General features: G+C 45.9%; 1 protein-coding gene across 2 annotated transcripts in view; it reads left to right on the plus strand.

Moving 5' to 3' along the window:
* Window positions 1–18,425, plus strand: part of EIF4E3 (eukaryotic translation initiation factor 4E family member 3) — a 39,359-nt gene that overhangs the window by 12,733 nt on the left and 8,201 nt on the right. For both annotated transcript variants that reach the window (XM_039230553.1, XM_039230552.1), the window contains exons 2-5: window positions 3,854–3,926; window positions 13,977–14,071; window positions 15,738–15,798; window positions 18,334–18,400. In XM_039230553.1, the coding sequence (XP_039086484.1) occupies window positions 14,046–14,071; window positions 15,738–15,798; window positions 18,334–18,400 (154 nt within the window). In that variant the 5' untranslated portion in view covers window positions 3,854–3,926; window positions 13,977–14,045. The remainder of the gene's footprint in view (window positions 1–3,853; window positions 3,927–13,976; window positions 14,072–15,737; window positions 15,799–18,333; window positions 18,401–18,425) is intronic.

Consider the following 18,425-nt stretch of genomic DNA (forward strand, 5'->3'; position numbering starts at 1 on the left):
AAGGAGGCCGTTACTACATTAATATCATTAAATCAAAGGGAAACTCCTGGTGAACACTTCAGACCCCTTCCTCTGATCCACACGGGGAGCATTTATTGTTCTGCTCATGTCCTCAGCTGCGGCTATGTGCCTGGAAAAGGGGCTATAGAATTCAGAGAATGTGAAAGTAAGTCCTGATTCCCTGCGTCCGTGATTTCCTGCCCCTCTGGCCGTGTGTCCTTCTAGGAAGCGTCATCGGGTCGATAAGTGTATTCTTCTCATGGCTTTCTCTCCCACCTCATCCCTGCAAAGAAAAGGGGATCCTATCAGAATTTCTTTGCCTTCAGGAATCTCGAGAATTCAGAAAGCAGGGTGCCATTTCTAGAATGGAAACTTGATGAGGACAGGGCTTTGTCTAGAGTGATCACAGCTGTATCCCCATCAACTAAAAGAGATGTGCAGTGATTCCTTGTTGATTAAATCCTAACTCCTCTGAGGCTGTTTGTTTCGTGTCTCTGATGGGAGGTTCTCAGCACGGACTTGTTGACATTTGGGACTAGATAATGCCTTGTTGCGGGGAGTGGGGAGGGGGGGCCTGTCCCGTGCCCTCTGGGAGGCTCCACAACTGCCCTGGCTCCTACCTACTAGATGCCAGCAGCATCCCCCCAGCTGTGACAGCTGGAAATGTCTCCACATAGTGCCATGTGTCCCGGGGTGGGGGAAGCAACATCATGCCCAGCTGAGTACCTGCGGTCTGCAGAGTAGGGACTTGGTGAGAGGGTTCTGTTGAGAGCTTTGGGTTTGTCACATGAGTGAACTAAAAAGGTTTTTTAAAGATAGGAGAATATACTGTATATGTGAGATAAGTAAAAGTGTTTCTTTCATTGAAATCCATGGCAGACATTGATTTTCCAGGCAGCACAAGGCTCTTTCAGAGTAACCAGGAGGAGGGGGTGAGGGGCGGTCCTTTGCCAGGCCCCAGCTCTGCCCCAGCAGCCCACATTTCTACTTTAGGAAACAGTAACAGTAGACGGTACAGCTTCTGGTTCACCTTTGAACCAGCAGTCCAGTACAGTCTGACCTGTTTACAGGACAGATTATTTTAAAATCTCGCCTTGCTTACCCTTTTAAAATGGATTCTATGGATGTGGTGCAGTTTTGCTTGTTAGAGATGTCCCCGATCAGGCAGGAGGGTTAGGCATAGTGGTGTTTTCCAGTCACCGTCGCCATCAGATTTGGCTCACAGAAGAACCTGGATATTCGTAAAACTGTCCTGGATACTCGTACAACTGTCCCGCAGCTGGAAGAATCCTTGAAGATCGCGGAATCCACCCCTCTCCATTGAGAAATTAGGAAACCAAGCTTCCATAGAAGCTGACATTTTGCCTCGGAATGCCACTACATCAGTCGGCATCACGAAATGTTGATCAGAATAGACCTGCCATTGAAGGCGGTCCTGTTGGCTCGAGGGAGAACCTTCTCTACTCTGCTCTACCGAAAGGGCTGTTGTCACAAAGCTGGGTGGCAGGGAGTCGGCGCTGTGAGGGAGAGAGAAGGGGCAGCGCGCTGGCTCGGAATGCACCCCTCGCACACCCGCTCCTGATACTGTAGTCTGACACCGACGGCGCTGCCCTTTCTGGGACCCTGGACACCAGATTTTTTATGAGATGCGGACAGTGAAACTGAGGGGCCCTAAGTGATTGTGTATGGTTGTCTCCTCCTCTGGAATACAATAAAAAGCCCACAGTGTGAACACAGAGGCGTTTAAAAAGAGACATATAAAGGAAATATTCCTCAGTGACTTTTCCCAGGTTAAATGGTATTATCCTCACCTTGTATGCAGTTGACGTAATGCTGTGTGAGGTGAACATACGAGTTATACTCATTCTGCACAGTTGGAAAATTGAAGTGTGACTTTAAGAAATAGTAAAAATTTGAAATATATAGTTTTTAAAATGAAGGAAAGACAAAGTACATTTCCTTCCTTTGGATCCTAACATGCCTCCCACTGGGTTAGAGAAGGAACCCTGTGTATATGCACCTGTGTGCTTTGGGTGACCCAGGGATATATCGTGCGGGGCATATTGGGTGGAGAGGTCAGCTAAACTTTTCAAGTTTAGCCAGTAGAATTTCATGTAAAAGTAATGGATTTTTCATGTGAAAATGTATCCAGAAAAGGTTCAAGGTCTCTCTTAGGTTTTTTTTTTGTGTGTGATCTTTTTATAATTTAAGCCAAAAGCAGCATAAAAAGCTGCATTAAATAGTAAATTAGTATTTATCCAAGTCCAGGCAGTCTCTGCGGGCTGATGAGTGATTGATCTGGGGCCCGGGCACTGTCAAGAGCTGGGTGCTGATTGAATACCTCACTGTTCACCACACTCTTCAACACAGTTATTTTAGGCTTCAAGTCTGGCAAGAAAATGCAGTCATGCTGGTTATTGCTTTAAAAAAAAAAAGTCCAGCGTATTTATAAACAATTAGAAAAGAGTTGTAAACCCTTGGAGGAGATTTATTTATCAGATTTCACCTACTTAACACGGTCCTTTGTTTGCGCTCAAACTAGTCCATAATTATTCTTCCTTAGTGACCTTCAAGCAAGGGAATTGTATTCAGAAATAATTTTTTTTTCTATTCCAGTTAAATAGCAGGGAGCATTTACTGGCCCACAGTTCCAGAGTTACAGTGTGTAGGGCCCTGTCACTCCTCTGTCATGCCCACCCTGCGCCTGGCCATGACCTGCTCTTTGCTGGCCTCTCTGCCCCTGTGCTCTGTGAGTTTTGTGCGTATCTCTGGTGTGCACTGGTTTAACAACTCGCCAGAAAGTGCAGTGCCTTGAGGTTGCGTGGGAGCTGAGTCTCTGTAAGTCAGTGGCCAGTAAAGATCGTTTCTTAGAGATGCCAGAGCCTAGTGGGTCAGCCGTGAGCTCGCACATTCTCCTCTCAGCAAACCTAGCGCTCGCCTCCCTACCAGACCTGGGGCTTTCAAGCGTGATTCAAGGGGTGAATTTCCACCTTTGGACTGACTACCTGGATCCCAACAGTCTGGAGCAAGAACTGGTAATTCAGCGTAGGGAGAAAGAAAAGGTGGCAGGAACTGAGAGTCCGAACTTCTAAGGACTGAGGAGACGGAGTCAAGGAGTCACGGAGTCACGGAGTCACGTTGCCCCCAATCCCAGGAAATGGTGCCGGATTTTTCTGGTGAATAAACCTGTAGTATGTTGCCATCTAGTGGAACATACGGCAAACTAAAGATTAATGTATTCTGACCACAGACTTCCCCAAAGCTAATTAAGTCAGCCTGAGAAAGTAACCGAAAGAATTTTTCTAGAAGCAAGTGTTTTGGAAATGTATGCAAATTTCGAGTGAAACTACAGTTGACTTTTAGTAATCGTCTTTTCTTAAAGTTGCCAAGAGGTTACTTGGTTTCTTAAGAGTCGTGAATATTTACCACCAGGGAACTAACGCGTTTTTCAAACCTGTGTCCCAGCCAGGATCCTGCAATATACCTGTCACCTACCTGCACAATAGGCGTAGTTTCTTATCCTCAGTCCTAGCAAAAGGCTTGGTTATGACAAGGCTATTTTAGTGTCTTTTAAAACGTGTTGTTTTTAAGTTTCTGATATCTTTCTTAAATACATTCCCTTTTTAAAAAAAATTTTTTTTATTAAATTTCCTCAGAATCAACATGCTTACTCTTAGGAGAAGCAGACACATGATGTCACAAAGTAGCAATTTGGGAATTCTAAAGAACATCCCAGACAATGCCCGATTCTGTGGTTTCGGACCTAATTTGTGTGAAGACCCACAGACTTCCTTCAGGAACATTGACTCCTTGTTTCTCTTGTTTCTCTGCTCTTTGGCTTCTGTTTGCTCAGATCCCTGCCTGGTGCCACAGCAGCTGAGTGTGCCTCAAACCTGAAGAAAATCTACACGGTGCAGACAGTACAGGTAAGATCGGGAAGTGGACCGATGAACGCAGAGTGTGCTGGACCTCTAATCCCCCAGCCTGAAACGGCCTCCATGCTGGCTGTCCCCACCCAGGGTTCTGAGCTCTGTTGTCGGCCCTCAGGGCCATTGTGGTAGAGCTGCGCTCAGCGCCATGTAGCCCAGAGGCTGACCGAGCACGCGTCCAGGTGACCTGCTCTTCTCTTGGTGACCTGCCGAAACTTGCTGACTACCTAAGTCTCTCAGAGACCCTCCGTAGCAGGGAGGAAGTGTGGTGCGTCGCCACGTGGACGTGTGTCCCCATTCAAATACCGGCCTGGCCACTCCCTCTCTGAGCTCTGTTACCCTTCTCCCAGGGGCCAAATCATCTCCCTGCAGGGTCATCTAAGATTATAGGTCACCTAGGAAGAGCAGGCAGGTGTTGAGCATGGAAGTGGATAGTCTCAAGCCAGTTTCCTGCTTCCTTTGTCCTAAATTGGGCAAGTATCAACCCTTTTGACTTCTGCACAGATTGGTATAATGAGAGCACCTATCTCTGGGTTGGATAAGGTTTATACCGTGCTTAGCAGAATACCTGATACGTGGTAGGTTGTCAACACATCCAAGCTCTTATATCTTGTTAGTTCTTTCTCTAGCCAACTCCTACGAAGAGAATTTCTGAAAAACCTGATTTATTTAGTTGATCATATTTCCATTTTCTTCAAAAGCAAGGTCTATCAAGTTTATACCCCTTTTCGAGGTTAATACACTGTTTTAGACAGAATAAGGATTTTAAGCCTGCTTTATTCTTGCAATGACCAGATGTTTTGAATTTTCTAGAAGGGCCAGCTTTAAAGTTTTCCTGTGAGCCTTTAAAAATGTATCAGCATTTCCATTAGACAGGCATCAAGATTGTGTGCCTTAGGTAGTTTCTGACACTTTGTTTTTCAGACACTTTTCCCAATATCTGGTTCAGAAAATTTGATGTTCTAGTTATGTGGTCCCAGGAATCTGATTGTAAGGTGTCATGCCTGGTCACTGAGCCGGGTAATAAAAACACAGCCCAGACCATAGGCCATTTATGGCCGACTTGGGAAAATGACGTTAAGCACATGGAAAGCAAAAGAACAGAGCTGCTGTCAAGTAATCAGGCAGTGCCAAGTACAGGCAGTGTCACAAGGCAGCACGTGGGCCCCTGTCCAGAGGGATAAATGCTCTCAGATTCCGGGAAAGGCTTCCCCTCGCTTCTTCCCTGTGGTGACATTGTGGACTTCTGTTACCTCCTCCCCAGTCACTGTATGAACCTTAGAGCACTCGATTTTGAAGCCTGTCTCCACAGTGAAGTTCGTAGATCGCTCTGACCTTTCCCACCCCATGATGACATTGGGTCATCAGAGCTCCGCCTGGGATTCCAGGACAGATGTTGATAAAGTCAGATCATGGGGTCCTTCTCTTTCCCTGACCCTGCATGGCCAGAGAGTGTGGGGTTGAGCCATGGTGTCCGGCTGGGAGGTAGAGCCTTCAGGGACCAGTTTCAAGTACCTAGGCTGGTGCATGCTGGGAATTACTTTCTTGAACACTCTATTAGGAGATAATTTATATTCAGCAAATGTAGATTTCACAAGTGTGCAGTTTGATAGGTTTTGACAAAGGTATGCAGACACGTAACCATAACCCAGATCAAGATGAAAAGATGTGCATCGTTAGAAAGTTCCTCTGTGCCCTTCCATTCAGTCTTTCTCTTCTAGAGGCAACCACTGTTCACATTTCTGTCACCCTGTGTTTGTTTTGTCTTTTATTGAATGTCATGGAAATGCAATAACACGGTACCATATTCCATTGTGTCTGGTTCCTTTCCCTCAGTAAATACGGAAGGACTGACTGAATGAATGAATGAGAATTTAATAAATGAACCACTCTCCTGAATCACAACTGACTGCTTGAATAAGGATCCTTTAAGCCATAGATCATGTTCTCACTGGGGGCAAAAATTGATCCTTGGTGGGGTAAAAAAATCCCATTCTTTTTATAAATAAAGCACAGATACACATACAGTACATAAACCAACATACAGCTATGCTGTGGTATTAGCATTTCACAAGGGAGTACTTAGCAAAAAGCACAATTTTGGGGTGGGCCGGAGGGGTGTGCTAGTGAAACATGGCTCTAAGTGGTCAGGAACTTCTTTCCTATCTCTGTTGCCCTGTCACCCTGTTTCCTCATCTGTAAGACTGAGATCATTGCAGGGCCTACCTCCCTAAGGTGGAGTGAGGGTTTAATGAGATTGTGTACGGTTCTTAGTAGTGCTTGGCACTAGTAAGCCCTCAGATGTTGGCAGCTTTTACTAAAGTGGTGTTGGATGCTACCCCTTGGCCTCATCCATTGCCTGACAAGGATGTGGGTGAGGGTATAGAGCAGTCAAACTGCTTGGGTTTGTATCCCATATCTGTCACTTACGAAGTTGGGCAGGTTGCCTAACTTCTCCTCTGCACCTGCTTACTCATCTTGAAAATGGGGATAATCTTGATACTGATGGTATCACGAGGCCCTGATAATAAAATGGCATAAAGAGGCAAAAAACACATAGTAAATATCCAATAATGATAATAATATATTAGTATTATTTATTATTATTATTATTTATTATTATCATAAGCCCACCTGCCATTATTCACCTACTTCTGTTGAAACATCTCTTTGTATTTTTGTCGGTCATGTTTTTTGTCAGAAAACCACATACCACTACTTGTAAATTATTTATTTCAAGCAGTTATTCCCCAGATTAGGCCCTTGCTGACACTTCTACTCATAAAAGATATTTAGCCTATCAGTAACTTTGAGGACCCCAGTCTGTGAGTGTCCTGAACATGTGACTAGTCCTTAGTATTTAACAACTAGCTTTGGTGCCAATTTTAATTCATTTGAGGAGGTGTGTTGGGTCCCCTGTACTTTTGTTCCGGGATTATACATTGATTCTTGGACCTTCCCTTTCTCAGCACTACAAAACTGCGTTCCTAATTGTGTCCTTGACTTTTCTCCATCCTTCTTTGGATAAAACGTGAGAATCGTGTGTTATTAATGACTGTTTCATATATAAGGACATACATATATATGTCTTTTTGTACTTCGAGGCCCTTTAGCAAATCGGAGCCATTGATGGGGGTGGGGGAGGAATGGTTATTCCCATTTATTAGCTGGAGACTGATGCTGAGAGGTAAGTGCTCTGAAACATCCAGTGGAAACAGCCCATCGTGCCACGTCTCAGGACTAGAACTCCCGCCCCTTCGAGTTGAGTTCTTTGTCTTTCCCTCTGCCCTGACTGAGGAGGTTGGGGAGGCGTGCGCCTCCAGACGGCCCCCTGACCTTGGCTCAGGACACTCTCACTGGAGCCAACAATAATTCCCTTTGCTTGGAGTTAAATTTATTTCATACTTTCCTGCCTTTCTTGGAAAATTCCATTTATCGTCTAGCTGTGTTTTCCAGATGCTTATTGATTCCTTTTACTCTTTTGTAAACATATCCAAATGTTCCACATTTCTCTTGTGTTTTTATGTCCTCAATGGATGTGGTGCAGAACAGGACACAGCTTCTGAACAAGCCTGTGAGAGAACGAATATGATTTGCAAAGGAGGGCCCTTGTCCCCTCCTCTCTTTCAGCCTTGCTGCCACAAAGCCAGCACTTCTACCCCTGAAAACCCTTTGCTCTACAACACTGTGTCCCGTGTTGGTCATTTGCGTTATCCCCTTCGTCATCTGGCCACGCTGCATCCCACCCGTGCCATGTTCTACCTAGGATTTCCCATAGATTGGCTGTAACTTAAATTTATGGAAGGCAAAAACTTCATGTTTCTTTTGTGGATGGATATCCAGCATTGTTGATCATAAACACAAAGTCTTCATCTGAAATACATGCAGTCTGTTGAAATCAAGAGTGTCCCTTCTGTACTCCAGTGGTAATCAGAGCACCACCCCTCCCCAGAAGGTGTGGGTGGCTGTGCTCTCACACCTCATTAGGTTAGGACGACAGATTGCTTCCACATCACTGGCAAGTGAGGGCTGTCGCTTCCAGAAAGAGAGGTTTGGGGCACCTCTGTGGCTCAGTTGGTTAAGTGTCTAACTCTTGATTTCGACTCAGGTCAGGTGAGCACCCCCCGACACACACACACTGCGTCCGCCTCTATGCTGACATTGTGGGCCCTGCTTGCCATTCTCTCTCTCCCTCTCTCTGCTCCTCCCCTACTTGTGCTCTTGCTGTCTCTCTCATAAACTTAAAATAAAAAAAAAAAGGAGAGGTTTATAGGTCAGTACTGATAATGAAGAATGATGTGAAGATTGAGTAAAATTTTGGACACAGAAGGGCAGCCTGCAGTGGGTGGCATCCCACAGTGGAATGACCTGGAACGAACCATTTGGCTGAAGGGAAGGGACCGAGGTGAGAGAGAGAGAGACACTAGGTATCTCCGTATTGATGAGACAGACCAAACGTCCTACAGCCAGGACTGCTTCGTGGGTCTGAGGAGCACAGATGTAATTTTGAGTTAAGGCAGGATTCTGCATCATCTAATTTACTCATTATGCGTATAATGAGATCAACATTTATAGTAACTGTCCGTTTGTGCGGAAATAGAACCGCAGTCAGGTTACCCATGATCCTCTCTCTCTGCTGGGGGCCCTCGTATGGGTGGGGCTGAAGGGGCAAATTCAGTCTTGCAAAGTAAAATTAATTCAGTCACTTCAGATGTAAAGCCTGGTCTCTCAAGGGGGTCAGAATATGCCACCCCAAAAAATGCCACTTTAGCATAAGGATTATTTTGAGCTGAAGGCAGTTGAGTAACAGCTGAAACAAGAGGGGCCCTCTACCCTCCTGTCTGCCTCACGTCGGGGCATAACTTTCCCTTCTAAGGTGGCATAAACTTCCACGTGTAAAGCCATCCCCCTTTCTTGTCGCTTGAGTCTGCACAGCGAACCTTCCTCAACACCCATCTCTATCTCTATCCTGTATGTCCTTGTCAGCTCCCCACCATTTACCACCTCTCAGGAGCCCCAAGCCCCTCTTCCTTTGTCCAGTTACTTTTCCAAGTGTATCGCCCTTTGTTATCATGGTATATAAGCTCTTGAGTCCAGCCGCTTTCTTCGGGCTTTCACTTCTGTTCTGTGAAGCCCCTGTGTACTTGAAAGTCTTAACGTTAATAAAGACACATATACCTGTGGGCCTGATTCAGGAAGCAGGAGGCACACTGCTCCGATGTCTTTCCTCAGGCTTTTCTGGGTGCTCTTTCCCCTCAAAGTTTGAATTCCACTTAGCTCCCCAATCCGGACTTCGCATTTTATTCAGTGACTTGCTGTGTGGTGAGAGACAGCTCTGACGCTCTATCCTTTATTTTATCTGTGTGGTGAGCAGACCTCCAAACTTTGATTCTCTCAGGAATTCCGTTTTAGAATTCAAGGCAAAACCTATTTCTCTCTTGAGTACTCAGCTCTCGCCAGTCAGAAGCACTTGGCTTTCAGCCTGTTGAATCTGCTGTCAGTTAAAACTATTCTTTAAGTTCTTCAGTTGCCTTCTTTGTTCTGGATTCTTTGTGCCTTTGTCACAAATATCATTGATCCGGTTGGTGGGAAGCAAGCTCCAGACAACTAGAAATTTGTTCCTAATGAAGGAAAATATTTGCTTATTATTAAAAAAAAATACTCTTCTGGGGCACCTGGGTGGCTTAGTTGGTTAAGTGTCCAACTCCTGATTTTGGCTCAGGTCCTGATCTCGGGGTCCTGACTTCATACCCTGTGCTGGTGGCATGGAGCCTGCTTGAGATTCTCTCTCTGCCTCTCCTTCTGCCCCTCCCTCCCCTTGAAGTAAGTAAATGGACCTAAAAAAATACTTTCCTACGCTATGACCCTTAACAGAAATTCTGCATTTTGTTTTTTTAGGGGGGAGTATAATTTGCTGGGTGTTTTTGTTTTATTTTACACCTGGCTGCCTGTCACAGCATGGCATTTTTTTCTTCTCTAGTGTTTTCAAGTATGTTGTCTTTTTCTTTTCTTCAGAACATTCTAGAAGAAGCTTGAGGAGGAAATGTGTCAGTTTTTCTGGTAATGAATGCTGATCTCTGGCAGAAGACTATCAGGTGGGGCACAATTGCCCCAATCAGAACTAGAGGATTAGGGATTTGTCAGGTGATCACTACTGTCCAGTGAGCCTAACCACATCTTGCTGCCTTACTTTAGGCAGGTGACAAACGTTCACTTCACCTTGAATCATTAAATTATCCAATGAAATGACTGTTATCTACTTGTTACGTAGAGGCGGAGATTGGGTTCCAGGGGCCCCGTGAACTGTGAAGGTGACCCTAAGCACCACGGCCCTGAATCCAGGTAGACTTGCTTGGACTTACACCTCCTCTTGCCAGCCTGCCTGGATTCAAGGAAGGTGCCAGAATGATGCCTGAGAACTTACCCACCAAGGCGCAGGCTCCATGGGCACGGCCGGCCCTCACACATTCAGTTCTGTTCCTCCAAGGACTTGTCACAGTGCCCTGCCCCTCACTGGTGTCTGTATATGTCGAGCAAATGAATGAAGCCCGACCCCTATACGTGTCTTCATCCTTGAGTGATCATTCCGGCTTTTGGAAGAAGCATGTAAGCATTATATAGAAACATTGTGCTTACCTCTGCTTCAACCTACCGCTGGCAGAGCACTTAGAATTAATGACAAGAATTGTAAGGATCCTAAAAGCCATTTGCTTTTTTGAAATCTATTTGCAAGCTTCTGTCTGTAGTAAAATTTAGGTGCTTGAACAAAAATAACAGTATGTTACAGAGACTGTCGTCATGAACCCTCAAGCTTCCAGCGAAACAGCCCTTTTACTTCCGCAGGATAGGAGGGGGTCTCGGGACCTGGGGCAGTGCCGGGTCCCTCCCTCACGCAGTGTCACCATCATTATGCACTCGTCTCCCCTTGTCCAGCAGGGAGACCTTGCGTGACCTCCAGTGGACGCCTGTGACACTGCACAGTCCTGAAGGCTGCAGGTCCCGGGTGCTTCCTGTGCGTATATACCTGTGACACAGTTCAGCTGAGAAGTCAGGCACAGGAAGAGATTAACAGCAATGATGGAAAAGAACAGTTGAAACTATACACTCTAGTGAAAGTACATGAATGTGGTCTCTCTCTCTCTCTCAGAATATTGTACGGTAGCCACCCCTCCTGTGACGATGTGAGATGAGATGCCCACGTGGTGAGGGGAATGACGTAGGCCTGCAGCATGGCCGTTAAGCTACTGTAGAGACCCTCAGCCCTTATGTCAGCGGGAGGGCCATCTACTCCGGGCCACGCTTCACCACGGATAACTGAACACATATCCCGCACATCGGATCAGGTTCACAAGGAAACAGACTGACTTAGTGCTGCAGACTTTTCAATGCACCTCTTCTCAATGCCGTCACCAGATATTTTGCTCCTGTTTTGTGTTCACACACAAACGTGTACAAATGTGCCTTGACAAGTACCTTACGTCAGAATTCAGTCTATTGCTGTGTCTTCTTGGCCTGTAATCTCTTGTCAGATTTGCCAAGGCTAAAAAAATCAGCTGTCTGGTTTAAAGAGAAACTTTTAAAAAAGCTACAAACCTTAGCACGATCCTTAGAGTGTTTTCTTTCTGGATGAGGAGACTGTTGTGTTGTTCTTTTCAAAGTGCTTCAGGCCCTCAGTGAAGTGCCTGGGTACGGGGACGTTGGGAGTGGGGGCGAGGGCAGGCGCTCTGGTTTGGGTGTCCCGTCAGGAGGCTTCAAGTTTCACAGCACCAAAGTCCTCCTCAGTAAAGCAGGGATTCTCATTCTAGCGTAACTTTATCCCTACACTCTACACAGCGCACTGCCACCTCATCGCCCAAGCCCCAGACGAGAGCTAACCACACACTCTATGTGGCTCGGCGTCTCCTGGCACAGGGATATCTTAGCAGGCATCCCTCATTCTGTGACTCCCTGACCTGGTCCCCAGCTTCCCAGGTTGGAGAAGGATGTGCCTAAAACATATAGTAATATTTTCAAAGGAAATAGCATAGTATTTAAGAGCACACATTTTGGGGCCACTGGGTGGCTCGGTCGGTTAAGTCTCCGACTTCGGCTCAGGTCACAATCTCACGGTTCCTGTGAGTTTCGAGCCCCGCGTCGGGCTCTGTGCCGACAGATCAGATCCTGGATCCTCCTTCAGATTCTGTGTCTCCCTCTCTCTCTCTGCCCCTCCCCCACTCATTCTCTCTCTCTTTCTCTCTCAAATATAAATATTAAAATATTCTTTAAAAAAACAGACATGTTTTGGAATCTAACTGCTTGGTTTCAAATTCCGCTTCTATCTGTTCACTCTCACACCCCAGACAAACACTGGAGTGATGTTATCATTTGCACTAGTAGCAAACCATTACAGGTTAAATACCTCCGTAAGGACAGATACCTGTTTGAGGGCCTGCTGTTACTACTGACCTGTTTTCAGCTCTTCCCTAATAGCACCATTTTCATATAAGGGATCAAGGTATTCCTAATCAATCTACTGTGAAGTCGTTTTCTTTTCTCTTTTTTTGTCAGGTGGTTTTCTGACTTATATTTTATCTTACATTTCGTTGCTTCTGCATTTGCAATTAATTTGGCTTTAACTTTTACACTGACAGGCTTGGACAACTCGTGAGGAATATCATCCAGCCTACATAAACTTTCATTTCACCGATATTACTCCATTGAGAAGGCCCTAGGATTTATCTTTCTAGTTGTTCTGTTACTGTGCTGTTTTCCTCAGACCTACTAGGAGAGCCAGAGAATCCCCCTTTACTGACTTCACGGTACAGAGTGGTAACTCTTGCTTGCGTAGGAGTTCTCTGTGTAAAGTGGATAATGTAGTGGTTCTGTGGCCTGTTCCAGACAGTCTGGGAGGGGTTCTCTTATTTTAAGCTCACTCCTCATCCTAATCCTAGCGGCCATACCAAACAGTGCCTCTGGAACAGCTTAGTCTCTGTGCCTGCTTTTCCCTCCGTGTAAAACAGGAATGGTAATTGGGGCCCTTAATGAGGTTTTCAGGAGGCTAGATTACACGCATATATAAAAGATCATGGACCAGACCTTGGCGCTGTCACTGCTACTCTTACGACTGTTACTAGTATTCTGTTATATGTATATAATCTGTTTCGGTCTACCAGCTGCCCCGTGTCTTAGTTCTGGCTACTCTAATAGAATACTATGGGCAGTTTGGCTTAAACAGTAGATATTGATTTAACTCAGTTCTCAAGGCTAGAAGTCCCAGATCGGGGCGCCTGTGTGGTTGAGTTCTGGTGAAGGCCATCTTCCTGGTTTACAGCCAGCCATTTTCTCCGTGTATCTTCACATGATTGAAAGCGGGCTTGTTTTTCTTGCCGGGACACTAATCTCATGTCGGGACCTCCGTCCTTCTGACCTAATTACCTCCCAAGGACCACACTTCCTAATGCCATCTCATTGGAGGTTAGGTTTTCCATATATGATTTCAGGGAGGACACCAACATGGAGTTCTGTAATTTGGCCGACTTTTTGCTTTAGTACCTGAGCTGTTTCCTGTTCCTTCTGGGAGGGGAAAGGAAAGGAGAGAGTGCGTAAGGTGATCCCTCTCTGAGTCCTCCTCTATAGCTATCCCCTAATCTAGAGTGGAACAGTCTGCTTTTGGGCTTAGAAAGAAGGCAGGCCTGTGTTATAAAGAAATATGATTTAGCACACGTATTCAGCACTACCGTCTTTATTAGATGCCATTGACCTAGCAGAAAAGTCATTAACAAGGTCCTTGCCTAGTTTTATGTGGAGATACATTGCATAGGAATGTTTGCTTAATAACCATAGCTTCCTGAAGCAGAGAACTTGGCCCAACATCAGCAAGGAACATTCTTTAATGTTGTGTTACATTTCCTAGCATGGAACTAGAAAGAATACTGAAAAGAAAATCTATTTTGAATGGCTAAGATTTAATGAGAATCTGATTTTTTTTCTTTAATGCATTAGTTTTATAATCTAGTGGCATTATCAATCAATACTGGGTATATTAAACAAAGTGTTTTTCTTTTGAAGATATTCTGGAGTGTGTATAATAATATCCCTCCTGTGACTAGCCTGCCTTTGAGATGTAGTTATCACTTAATGAGAGGAGAGAGGCGACCACTTTGGTAAGTGTCTCACTTGTAATTTGAGGTTAAGGTGGGTGGAAAATGTCCGTGAACCTCATAAAATATTTACCTCATGCCAAATTGGAATGCCAAAGTCATTTTCTCCTGGTAATGATGGAGAGTAATTTTAGCTATTACTTAATTATGAAGGAAGCCGCTGCTCACTTTCTCCTTCACCTTGGGCTCCAGGCTGATGAGTAGATTTCTCAGTGTTCTCCACTGCACACCCCATTGTGGTCTCACCCAAAATAGGTCATGATTAGCACGCTGACGTGAGGGTGCAGCTCATTAATGACCTGGACAGTGGAATGAAAAAGCGTATAGGCTTTCGGGAGATGAGAGGAACAGATGGAGTATCCACGTTTGTTGTACGGTTGCCCTCAGAGACGTCTCTCAGGTGGAACACATAAAGAGTGTGTGGTCCAGGCCATGACCCAGGGTCTAGAGGAGGGTATCCTTCTTTAGTAGCTTGGTGTCATGATGAGGGTGGCAGACAATAAGCCAGTTTGCTTATGCTGGAGTCCTGGTTAGTAATAAATTCTTATATCATGTCCCTCAACTGTTCTAAGTTATTTACTCGTTAATCACATAGAAATATGTCTTGGCTCATTTGATAGCCAATGACAGAAGCCTAACATGGGCCCATGTGGGTGGGTGGGTGGGTGGATGGATGGATGGATGGATGGATAGATAGGTAGGTAGATAGATAGATAGATAGATAGATAGATAGATAGATAGATAGGATGGACAGAGAGATACCATTTGTTTTTGTCCCTGTAACTGAGCTGTCCACTGATAGGGCTGATTTCTGGCATATCTAGGTGCTCAAATGTTATTAGGAATCTGATGCTGTCCATCAGGTTGACTTGCTCTCCTCTGGGTTGGTTTCATTTTTAGGCACAGCCTCCCATTTGTGGTGCAAAATGGCATTCCCGAGCTCCAGGCTTACCCTCTACCTGTTTAATCACTGCCAACCTTCACCAGACCCAATAAGATGGCAGGGCTGGCTCTCATTGGCTCACCATGGGCCCTCTTTTACATCCCTGGCCAGTGACTGGGAATAGGAAGGGGCAATATTCTTCTAAGCAGACCTGGATCGTAAGCCCACTTTTGAGGCTAGGATGTGCGATCAACCCTATTGGAGTGGGTCTGATATAAAAGTAGGGGACAAGTAGCTCCTTAAACAAGAATTGGGGTACTCTTCCCTGGAGAGCAAGCATATACTAAACAGGAAAACACAGTAGATGCCCGCCATGGGGGCCAAGTGTCCCATTAGGCATACGGTACAGGGTTGGTATGAGAATCTGATAAGGCAGCGTCATGAATGTTGCCCTGAAACATAAAGGCGTTCACACATGGAAAGCCTCATATTAATTGGTCCATCCCCAGATAGTATAGGGAACCCTCTCTGCCTCCTTCAGGGTGAGAAATAGGTGTCCCATGACCTCCCTTGCCCTGGTGGCCACTGAATCCCACTTTCTTCCCTCCCTGTCTCCACCCTGTTCTTTTTTCTTTCATCTGCTTCCTTTGCCAGTGAAAGGACAGAGGGAGAATTTATTGAAGAATGTTCCATTATTTGTTGTCTTTAATGTCACCTGTTGTTGAACTAAATGCATGTAATCACTTAATCCTTGAGTCTAAATTTAAATGTTGGTCTCTGATCCAGGGAAGAGGAGAGTAATGCCAAGGGTGGCGTCTGGAAGATGAAAGTCCCCAAGGACAGCACGGTAAGTTTGTTCGGACCCTTTTCTAGAACCAGCTACAGTTGGGGTTGTTGTTGACTGTGTATGGTGAGCCCCTTGGGCTTTTTAGACAGTCCACCTGGTGGTGTCAGAATGGGACTGGGGGCGAGTAAGTCCATTCTGACCTTGGTGAGTTTCTGCCTCACAGTGTCACCTTGAAAATGCAGTATCGTGTTTCTCTGTAGGGACAATGTGGTAGTGAGACCGTGCCATAAATTCCGAAGGGCCCCATACTTAGAGACCTCACAGAAAGGTTGATGGTGGCTGTCATTTCCTCACCAGCCATAACTAAAGTGTGGAAGTTGGTAGATATAGTGAGAAGCTGAATCCCACCCACCAAAAGCCCTTCCTCCCCTGACGTTGGTGCGGAGATGGGATGCTTGGGAGGCTGTGCATCATGCCATTCTCTGGGGGTTTGTGAGAGGCTGTGCCCCACCTCACAGAGGGGCCGAGGAAAGCCTGGTTGGTGGGACACCGGTGTCTAGTGGCCAAGCCCCGGAAACTGGGATTTTCTAGGAATAGGCTCCAGTTCATCACACAGGCTGAAAATGAACATTCAAACCTATCCTTAAGCTTTGGGAAACCAAAACACGTCTTTGAAAATGGATGAAAGGGCAGAAGCTACCCATGTCACCTTTTCATGGTTTCTTTTATGTGGATAAGCTCAAAGGACTGCAGCGTCCCTAGAGACCGAGTCATTTCCCTAGAAGCACAAACCTAAAGATGTGACCAGATCTATGTGTGAATGATGTGAGTCGTCGTCAAGATGCGCAGCTCCAGGATTTGCCTGTTACTTGGCTTTCCTGAAAGATGTCAGCGGAGCCGACAACCAGGCCAGGCCTGTGAATCTCCCCTTGCCCCGCTTTCAAAGGAGAGAATGCAGAGATTGTCAGAGAATGAGAGAGCATAACTTGTGTTTCATTTCGGCAAGAACGCCTTCTCCTTCTCAGGCTCTTGATTTACTCTCACCAGGCCTGGAGTTCCAGTAGAAACAGTCGTGATGTCACCGTGTGGTGCACAGTAGCTGAGGGGCACACTGGCCCTTCCTCTCCTTAGCCTTGTGCAGTCACAGATAACAACACGTTCATCTCTGTACAAGTGTCCTCACCTCAAGAACTGCACGCCCTTTGAATCGTGAAGGAGTAGGCGTTCGGTGGGCCAGCCTTGGCTGACGTGCCAGTGAGGGCAGGGGACCTCCCCTTGCCTCTAGCTTCCTCGCGACACCCTCCCCTTCATCACAAATGGTGTAAGACACCGCCAATGCGACAGATGGAGCATGGAGAAGATGATTTCGAGAAGGGAGACAAGCAGAGCAAAAGGGAGCATCTAGGAGAGAGAAAATAAAATCCTTGACAGTGAAAGGTCTCAGTGCTGAATTGCTATCCTCTTGGTTAAAAATTCAGCCAGGCTGCTTTCAGCTTCTTAGCACATAGTCATAAACACTATTATTAATAGTTAATATGTAGCGAGCAGCTGGCGTAGAGCACACCTGCAGCTATTTGTGGAATGGATCTTAACTGTTAGGTTCTGTCGCTGCAGTCACAATGCTAAGCCCTTTGAATGCATTTGTTGACTAATTTCACGGTCACAACAGCCCCGGAAGGCCAGCCCGTTGTTATTCCCTGCTCACCTAAGGAAATTGAGGCTCCGGGTTTGGCGGGGGGTGGGGGAGAGGGTTCTAACTTTCCCAGTCACAGACTACGCAGCCTATAAGGATTCAGACCCAGCTCTGGGAGAGTTCAGGGCCTGTGAACTCTGGCAAGGGAGGCACATAGGACCAAGAACTTTTCAAAGGGGAATAACCAGAAACACTTAGAGGCGTCCAGTTCCCCGTGTGTGCACGCGGGCTGTTGACTGGATGGCCCTAGTACATCTTGGGTAGAAGGGGCTCCAGGTTTGTCACTTGCAGGAGGTGGGCAGGAACGCGTAGTGATCCTTCCAGGCAGATGCATACACACATCCAGTCCTCGCCCGAAGCACAGTCGGTCTCGACTGTGGCTGGAAATCTGCACACCTCTAGTGTTCACTAAACCACCAGTTTCCTGAAGGGCTCATCACTTGGGTAACTTTCTAAGTACTTTATAAAGCGCAAGAAAAACAGAGAGAAGGATGGGTTTGGGAGAGAAGGATTTTACTGGTAGCATTCAACTATAATCAGTTGATACACTTTGAAAGGTAAAGAAATCGGAACATTATACATTGGAAAGCATTCTTCCCCCGCCCCACCCCCCATTCTTTTGAACTTCATCTGGGTTTTACTAGAGATGGGCTTTGTGGCTTTGGACCCAAAGTTACCCGTAGAACAGTGCAGTTTATGTCACTCCTGGGACTCTTGACACGCGTGATATGGGGGTGTCTGCGGGCTCCGAATATGGGCATGAAAAGTGCATACGAAGCTGAAGAAAAATGTGACTTGTATAGCTCCTGAAGATACTTGTCTAAAAATATATATGTGTTGTTATTGGTTTTTTTTTTTTTTTTTGGTTTTGTTTGTTGTTTTTTATTCTTTTCCCACGCCAGTCCACAGTTTGGAAAGAATTGTTGTTAGCGACAATCGGGGAACAGTTCACAGACTGTGCTGCTGCAGGTAAAGAAGCCCATGCCGCCGGTCA

This window comes from Hyaena hyaena, unplaced genomic scaffold, assembly GCF_003009895.1.
Source record: "Hyaena hyaena isolate Hyena2069 unplaced genomic scaffold, ASM300989v1 scaffold_48, whole genome shotgun sequence".
Lineage (NCBI taxonomy): Eukaryota > Metazoa > Chordata > Mammalia > Carnivora > Hyaenidae > Hyaena > Hyaena hyaena.